Source organism: Vitis vinifera, chromosome 8 (assembly GCF_030704535.1).
Source record: "Vitis vinifera cultivar Pinot Noir 40024 chromosome 8, ASM3070453v1".
Lineage (NCBI taxonomy): Eukaryota > Viridiplantae > Streptophyta > Magnoliopsida > Vitales > Vitaceae > Vitis > Vitis vinifera.
In genome coordinates, this window is record NC_081812.1 from 23,636,983 (window position 1) to 23,645,747 (window position 8,765).

General features: G+C 32.6%; 2 protein-coding genes across 2 annotated transcripts; one reads left to right on the top strand and one right to left on the bottom strand.

The window, feature by feature from the left end:
• LOC100247049 (small ribosomal subunit protein eS4-like) lies at nt 1-330 on the bottom strand. The gene has a single exon (XM_019218231.1). The coding sequence runs from the start codon at nt 328-330 to the stop codon at nt 1-3; it is 330 nt and encodes a 109-aa protein (XP_019073776.1).
• Nucleotides 331-2,671: 2,341 nt separating this feature from the next.
• LOC100243469 (eukaryotic translation initiation factor 3 subunit E) lies at nt 2,672-8,217 on the top strand. The gene is made up of 8 exons (XM_002284497.5): nt 2,672-3,161; nt 3,230-3,384; nt 4,663-4,890; nt 4,973-5,094; nt 5,533-5,752; nt 6,077-6,219; nt 7,629-7,766; nt 7,916-8,217. Exons 1-8 carry the CDS (start codon nt 2,954-2,956, stop codon nt 8,013-8,015), a joined length of 1,314 nt encoding a protein of 437 aa, XP_002284533.1. The 5' UTR covers nt 2,672-2,953; the 3' UTR covers nt 8,016-8,217.
• The last annotated feature ends 548 nt before the right edge of the window (nt 8,218-8,765 follow it).

Consider the following 8,765-nt stretch of genomic DNA (forward strand, 5'->3'; position numbering starts at 1 on the left):
TCAGAACCGACCCTTGGTGTCGTAAAGAAGACGGAAGTTCTTATTTTTCTTTGGAATTGAAACAACATCCATGAAACCAGAGGGATATGTTTTATCTATCCTAACTTTTCCATCAACAAAAACATGTTGTTGCATCAAGATGGCAATGACTTCACGATATGTGAGAGCATACTTCAATCTGTTCCATAAAATGAGGATCAATGGCAGGCGTTCCCAGGATTTTTGAGGTCTATATGAAGGCTTTGGAGCAAATGCACCTCCAAGCTTGTCAAACATCCAATGCTTCGGTGCATTGAGCCTTTTCAAATGCTTCTTCAACCCTTTAGCCATTTTCTAGGGTTTGGTTACTCTGGAAGAAGATCTCTGCACTGCTTTCCTCTAGCGCCACCATCTCTGCATCCTAAAACCCACTCTATTCTTGTTTCCCTTTTCTGGTTCTTTTTTCCCTATAACTCAAAATATTCTCAACCCAGCTTTCTATGAGAGCTATTCTCTAGCAAAAATGAGCAAGAAAACTCATGAGTTTTTCTCTTTCTCTATTTTTCTCTTTCCCTTATTTCAACTATCATTTCTCAAGCTATCTTCCTTCATGCTCTGTTTTTCTCTTCTAGCTTCTTTCTCTGCAAAACTTCATTCATTTCCAGCTCGTTCTCTCTTCTCCAAGATGATTTTTCCTTCTCATCCGAATACCTCATTTTCTCATCTCCTGCTCTCGAAGCAACCATGCCCCTCAACCAAACACATCCCTTCCTCCGTAACGACCTGCCCATTCTCTCTCTCCTCAACGACTTCAGAATATTCCCACAAACACGTGTCCCTCACCTATTGCCTCTCAGCCAAACCATCCATTTCCTTAATAGACAAGATGCCATTATATAATGACCAATCTTGAGGCGCCATGTGGCCTTCCAAAAACTTGGCATCTGGCAAAATGACACTTGCACACACACACCCCAAAATGGGGGTCTACACTAAGACAATAATTTATTCCCAAAAAATACTAATAAGAAAAAACATATAAAAATATAAAAATATAAAAAAATATATATAAAAAAAGATTTCTTATATTAGGTTATATTGTGAAAAAAAAAAACTACAAATATAATCACTAATTTAATATTTATGTAGAAAAGTTATAATAAATAAAATGAGGTTGAAGTAGCACATAAAAAAAAATTATTAACTTTTAATTTAATTTTCGTTTCTTTTTATTCTTTCTCCCCTTCCATTGTTTTATTTTATTTTTTATTTTACATTTCATAAGAACCAAACTTAGTTGTTGGGATAATGAGTCTCGTTTATTGGTAATTTTGTTATTTTTAATAATAACATAAAATGACTTAGAGGGCATTTATTTTTTAGTTTTTTACTAAAAGTTTGTTTTCAAACTTTAAATTATTATTATTTTTTTCATAACTTATTATAAATTTTTTATTGAATAAAAAAATAAAAAAATTTGGTTTTTTATAAATGAAAAAAGCAATATGTTGATTTTGCTTTACTTTTTAATATTTAATAAAAATAAAATATTAAAAAACAAACAATCTAATACTTAACACTATTAAACAACTTTATTTAAAATTAACACTATTAAACAATTTTTTTTAGAATTAAGTAAAAAAACAAATACCACCTTACTCTCCATTGAAAATTCAAGATTGTTGTTTATTTAATAGGATTGTCACAATTAAGTTTGAAAAGTTTTGTTAAAGACAAGTTAATTTTTTTAATAAGATAGAATTTGATTGAAAGTTTTAAAATTGAGTAAAATGTCTTAATTAATCGTTGATAGAAATTTTTTATCTTAATTAAATTTTAGAAAGTTGATATTTAATTTTAAGAAAATTATTTTCTTAATTAACTTTTAGAAAGTTGATATTTTATTTTTTAAGAAAATTATTTTCTTAATTAATTTTTGGAAATTTGATTTTTTTAAGAAAATCACTTTCTTAATTAAATTTTAGAAAGTTCATATTTTACATAATTAGTGTGAAGAGTTTTCAAGTAATTTTTTTTTAATTTCTTATTTGATAATTGATTATTTTGTTTATCTTGATATATCTTCATTTTAATTTGAATAAAAGTTTATAATCCTTATATCATAATTTTTAAAAATCAGTCCTTCCTACTAGGTGTGTTACCTTACTATGCAAGGTTTTCTCATTAGTATAAGATTAGGACACTTTTGGTTTTATTCATTCAATATTTATTATCTCACTATTTATAGTTCACAAATAAGGTTTTTCATATTATCATTTTACCATGTTTTCTTATAAATAGTAAAAATCCGTTTGATAGTATTTTTTAGAAGTGTTTTTATTCATAAAAAATACCTTTTAAGGTGAAAAAAAATAGATATTCTATAATATTTAGAAAAATATTTTTAAAAATTTAGAAAAATACTTAAAATGCTTTGTACTCGGAGCACTTGAGAGGTGTTTTTTGAAAAAAAAAACTTCAAAATTTTGAAATATTAATAAAATAAAAATATTTATATATGTATTTTTTAAAATAAAAGGATTTGGTTTATTATAATGAATGTCATTTTTAATAATTTATTAATATTAAAAGTGTTTTTGTATGTATGCAACATATTATAAAAACACAATTATATAATCATTTTTTCATATTCTTATAAACATAAGCGTCCACCTAAGAAAACACTTGTACTAAAAGTTTTGTGAAACGGGCTCAAAATGGAGTGATGTTTAGATGGTGTTTATTGTAAAGTAAATTACCGAAAAAGGTAAAACTTATCAATTTTTAATTGAAAATATTATTATATAAATAAATAAAGAAAACATAGGTAGAGTATGGAACCAAGTCCAGGGTGTTTCTGGTATTTCACTCAAAGAAAAGGGCAAATAAAGTTATCCCTCCCTCAGCAATAATTCCCTTTGTGTAGGGTTAGGGTTTTGCGGTGCAGAGAACTTCACATCGTGACATCGCGGCCATGGCGACGCACGACCTAACCCCGAGAATCGCACCGAATCTCGATCGCCACTTGGTCTTCCCACTCCTTGAATTTCTTCAGGAACGCCAGCTCTACCCCGATGAGCAGATCCTCAAGGCCAAGATCGAACTTCTTAATAAGACCAACATGGTTGACTATGCCATGGACATCCACAAGAGTCTTTACCACACCGAGGACGTTCCTCAAGGTACTTTTTATTTTATACGTGGTAGGGTTTATGGCTTGTGGTTTGTGATTTGTTGCGATTTTTGGCAGATATGGTGGAGAGGAGGGCTGAGGTTGTGGCGAGGTTGAAGGCCTTGGAGGAGGCAGCAGCACCGCTAGTTTCTTTTTTGCAGAATCCGAACGCTGTGCAGGAGTTGAGGGCTGATAAACAGTATAACCTTCAGATGCTCAATGATCGTTACCAGGTTCGCTATTTTTATTTTGGGATTTTTTTGTATAGTTGCGAAACTAGTCTTATGTGAATTTTCTATCAAAAAGAGAAAATTTTAGTGTAGGAGATTTGCGTTAGATTAGGGTTTGTGTGATGGACTTGTTTTAGATTTTTTTCCCCTCCGAGAGACTCTCTCTGTATCCACTTTTGATTTGTTTCCCCATATTTCAATTTTTCATATTTGAACTCGAGGGCAAACACCACGTTCATTCCTTACTCCATTATAAAAGAGAAAACATCCAGTTTCATTGTATTCAAATGAACTGTTCGTTGAATCTCTGCAACTCTTTTTCAACTATTCTAGCCGAAGTTATAATGTTATACAAACCAATCATGATCGATGAGTTGTCCATACTTTAGGATTCAGGGTAGTGTTTATTACCCTATATACAATGTTGAAAAGATGAAATTGCCCGTTGAAGTGTTTATTACCCTATTCACAACGACGAAAAGGCGAAATTGCCCCATAAGAGTCATTGTCATACTGTTTCAGGAGGTGATGAGCGAGAGTATTTTGTGTTAGGTGCAGATTACAATCCGTTTAGATTTACCATCAAGTAATTTGCAGACGTGGATGTACTGTATGTAATGTCACAAGCATGCGCGGGATGCTTATTTTCATCATTACAATTAGATTATCATTATTATTTTTTCTTTTATTTATTTATTTTTGAGTTTGGAGTGAAAAAGCTTTTTGTTGCTTTTGTGTGGATGTAAATGTAAATATAAATATATCCAATGTTCCTTCACTATATTGTTTAGTGTGCTGACTTTAAATAGTATACCTTCTGACAGTTCTTCCAATAAGATGGTTTGATTTTCAGTTATATGTCATCAGCATAACTACCTTTTCAATGCAGTTTTTCTGCAGCTCACTTCAATAGTTTAAATTAGATTTTGTTGTATTGGAAAAGAAAAAAATATCAAGTAATACAAATTGTTGACATCAGCATGATTATATGGATAATGATGGTAGATTATTTGAGGATGATATTTAGTGGTCCTTGTACACCTTTCTTGATCTTTCTGAACTATTGTTATTACTGTTGCTCACATAGGTTGCCCATATTAGTAAACCGTTGTCAGTATAAGTATACTTCGCTGGATGCATATTTCTGTTGACAAGATTTTTTTAATGTCATATTTTTGAAATCCTGTTTTTGTTGTTGTATTGTTGCTAATTTGACAGAATTCTAGGTTTTTGGGTCTATTTGGCTTACAAAATTATATCCCTTTTTTCTTTTCTGACCAGATTGGCCAGGAGCAGATAGAGGCATTATATCAGTATGCCAAATTTCAGTTTGAATGTGGAAACTACTCTGGTGCTGCTGATTACCTGTATCAGTACAGGGCCCTATGCACAAACAGTGAAAGGAGTCTGAGTGCATTATGGGGCAAGTTAGCTGCTGAGATATTGATGCAAAACTGGGATACTGCTTTTGAGGAACTTAATCGGCTGAAAGAAATTATTGACTCAAAGGTCACTGTCATATGCATATTGGTTGCTCTGTACAGTTTGTTTTGTTGCATGATATATTTGCTAATCATGAGTTCTCTTGCAGAGTTACGCTTCACCTCTGAATCAGGTGCAAAGTAGAATATGGCTAATGCATTGGAGTCTCTTCATCTTTTTCAACCATGACAATGGGCGAACACACATAATAGACTTGTTTAATCAGGACAAGTATGCCATCTAAGCTGAGCCATCCATATCCTACTTCCTTATTTATCTTGAAACATGTTTTGCTTGATTTGTTGTTGAGTTTTACTTCAGATTTTTTTTTTTTGGGTCAAATTTTAAAATTATTTTAATCTCATCACCATGAACATTATTATTAATTAGGTTATTGGTGGAAAGGTTATGAGCGAAAAATGGTGGGTAAATGTTATTTGTTGAAGAATTCTTGTGGCAGGGGGTCTTAAAAGAGTTAGCTTAATGTAGTAAGATGTAAGGAATGTCGTAGGACTCATATCTGTGTCAGACACTAAGAACATTTCTCTTTCTGCATTTGTCCAAATTTTTTGTTTATATTTTTGTCTCCATGTAACTGTTAATATGGTTTATCATTTATTTATTTATCTCCACTCAACCCTACTTAAAAAAAAAAGAACTTTCTTCCAGGTATCTAAATGCCATTCAAACAAATGCACCCCATCTTTTACGGTATCTTGCCACTGCACTTATTGTCAATAAACGGAGGAGGACTCAGTTCAAAGATTTTATAAAGGTAATCCAGCAAGAGCAGTATGCCTTCAAAGATCCTATCACAGAATTTTTAGCATGTGTCTATGTCAATTATGACTTCGATGGAGCACAAAAGAAGATGAGAGAATGTGAAGAAGTAAGTTTCCTGTACTTAATAGCGGTTTAACTTCCTGATAGTTCCTTCAGTAAAATTTTCTCACTATGTTTCCCATTGAGGTTCACTCCAATTGAGCTATATACAGTTGTACTTCCATTTCATGCTTGCAATTATACTCTTACCCTTTTTCCTTAGAATTTTACCAATAAAAAAAAGACGCTATTCCAATTTCTTCCCCTTATCAAAGGTTTTGGGTGACTAATTTAACATTTTGTACAATTGGATAATCATTGGACTATAGCTTAAGTCTGATATTTCAATGCATCCTTGCATCAATTATGATGACATATTATTTTAATGTAGGTAATTTTAAATGATCCATTTCTTGGCAAACGTGTTGAAGAAGGAAGCTTTTCTACTGTGCCATTGAGGGATGAGTTTCTCGAAAATGCCCGGCTTTTTATTTTTGAGACATACTGCCGAATACATCAACGAATTGACATGGGGTATATTTATACTTTCTGAAATTTGATTAATATAGCTTCATTCTTTTTGATAGGCAAATTGATAGACTACATTGATTAGCATAGCTTCATGTGGGAGTGCTAATTCCAAAGATCCAACTTTTGGTTTAGGGGAAGTGGGTGAAGCATCTTGGTAACTCATGCCAGCAAATATTTTTGCTTCAGCTTTGTGATTTTGTTTTATTTCCACTTGGCCCTTTGGCAATGAAGTGTCCCGAGCTTGAGCTCCCAGTATTTAAGTAGTGTAGGGTTGGGGGTCTACTTCACCAGTAGGAATAAATGCCTCACTGTTGGGTGGATTCCCTCTTATCAAAAAAGAAATGCTCTCTTTCCTCTTTTTCATTTAGTTTTTGATAAGTTATACAAATGTGTTGCATTTGAAGGGTAAAGAAATATTGCACATTCTTTATTGGGATTTAGCTCATTCTATAAATATTAGCATTAAGCACAAGCTCTCTGTTTTTTATAAGATTCTGAATATGGAAACATTGAGATGTAAGTAAGATGTGGAGGATCACTGAGAGGTATCGGATATCTGTTGATCTATCAATATTGTTATTTCATTTATGTTCATGAGATCCTTGCTAAAAAAATTCCATTTTTTGCTACTATTTGTCATCTTTATAGCAGATTAATATTCCACATTTTAAGAACCTCAATATCATGGATGATATATATGTTTTATTTGTTGCTCTACTTAACAAAAAAAAAAATGTTCTATTTGTTGCTCTACTTATCCAAAAAAAAAAATGTTCTATTTGTTGCTCTGAGTTCAATGATATTTGTGCAAGATCCTTGATTCCTTTCACCAACTCATGCTTTCACACTTCTTTTTCTTTTTCCTTTTGCAACAAAAGTGACTCCAGGAACTAGCATCCAATTTCTGTAATTCAGAATGTAGAGTATTTACATGCTAATAGGATGTTGAGGACTAGAGTAACATAGTCTAATGACATTGAGGCAAGGCACATCAAACTCAAGTTTGAAGAGAGTTCTTTAGTTTTTTCAATTGTTGAAGTTGTTATCAACAAAGTTTTCCAGTACTTCAAATGTGATGTGGTGGTTGCCTTCGGTGAAAGTTACTTTTACTGTAGCAGGGATGCAAACATGCATATCCTGAGTTCTGTGTATGTGTTTTGTTCATTTTTGTTTTTGCCGTTTGGTTTGTTTTTATTTGATATACCGTACACCTTCTTGTATTGAGCTATCCACCAACCCAAGTGCAGTTTTTCCAACTCTGCCAGCCTCACTACCAAGGTGCTTTTTAGGGTGGGGTTTGTTGTGTTGCGGTTGGTGGGTTTTGGCTTTTCAAGCAGCGTTAATTTGATTAGTTATGAAATTTTAAGGCCTTGTTCTCAACTATGTGCTGTTGGTTTTCTGGCATCTGGCAGAGTGCTTTCTGACAAACTGAATTTGAATTATGAGGAAGCTGAAAGATGGATTGTGAATCTTATAACGACCTCAAAGCTTGATGCTAAAATTGATTCAAAGTCAGGAACTGTTGTTATGGAACCCAATCATCCAAATGTGTAAGTTTATAGAACAGACTGCTGGTGTTCTGTAATATTAGTTACTTTTATTTTTACAGTCTCCTTTTAGACCTGGCTATCCTTTTTCTTACTTTTAAAGTTCTATTTCTGTATCCACTGCTTTTAATGTTGATTTTCCTTGCTTTCAGGTATCAACAGATTATAGACCACACCAAGGCAGTATCGGGGCGAACCTACAAGTTGGTTAATCAGCTTCTAGAAAAAGCACAGACACAGGCTGCTCGATGAGCTTGATTGGGGGTTTTATTTTCAGTTTCAACCATTAAGACATCTGGAATTTCATTTATGAGTGAAGGACTAGATTCAATTTAGAGGAAAATTAGTGAATGTTTTTTCTCTGGAAATATTTGGAAAAGAATATTGTTTTGATATAAATTTTGTTAAGATATTTTTGTTGTGATTCAAGAAAAGTCTTATTCTGATTCCTAAATATTAAATGGTAAGCCAAGCTTTGGAGGCTATTGTCATGAAATAGGTCTTTCCTAAGCTCATGTGCGGCATTTGGATGCAACCTTTCTCTTATACTTAGCTATGCTAGCTATGCTAAGCAATGTTACGTGATTCGCAACAAAGGCAATACTTGAAAAGAAAAGAAGCTTTTGTAATGCACAAGAATGCTTTATAATGGAAGAAGCTCTCAACTTGTTTGATTCATTAGTCTAAATGAGGCCACCTATTTACAGGCACTCAAAGAGTTATTTGGAAACCCAAAGGTTCTCTAGTAATCTAGAACTTTCTAGAAAAGCCTATATAAAATATATGGACAAGGTTATATATAAGAGTTGTTTGTAACTCTTTAAAATACCTCACACTCTTTCCTTATCTTCCAATCTAATTTTATGTAGAAATATGTGGACATTTTTAAGTCTCTTTAAAATCTTTCACATTTTTTCATTAGTACGGATTTGATTTTGAGAGAGAATAAACACACATTCAACTCAACAACTCAATGCTCTGTTGAAGGAGTTTGCACCGTAT

Excerpts from the sequence above, each read along its gene's own strand:
- LOC100247049 (XM_019218231.1), bottom strand. The coding sequence starts at position 330 with ATGGCTAAAGGGTTGAAGAAGCATTTGAAAAGGCTCAATGCACCGAAG.
- LOC100243469 (XM_002284497.5), top strand. The coding sequence starts at position 2,954 with ATGGCGACGCACGACCTAACCCCGAGAATCGCACCGAATCTCGATCGC. Across the intron at positions 4,891-4,972 it reads AAGAAATTATTGACTCAAAG|AGTTACGCTTCACCTCTGAA; the intron begins GTCACTGTCATA and ends GTTCTCTTGCAG. Across the intron at positions 5,095-5,532 it reads GACTTGTTTAATCAGGACAA|GTATCTAAATGCCATTCAAA; the intron begins GTATGCCATCTA and ends ACTTTCTTCCAG.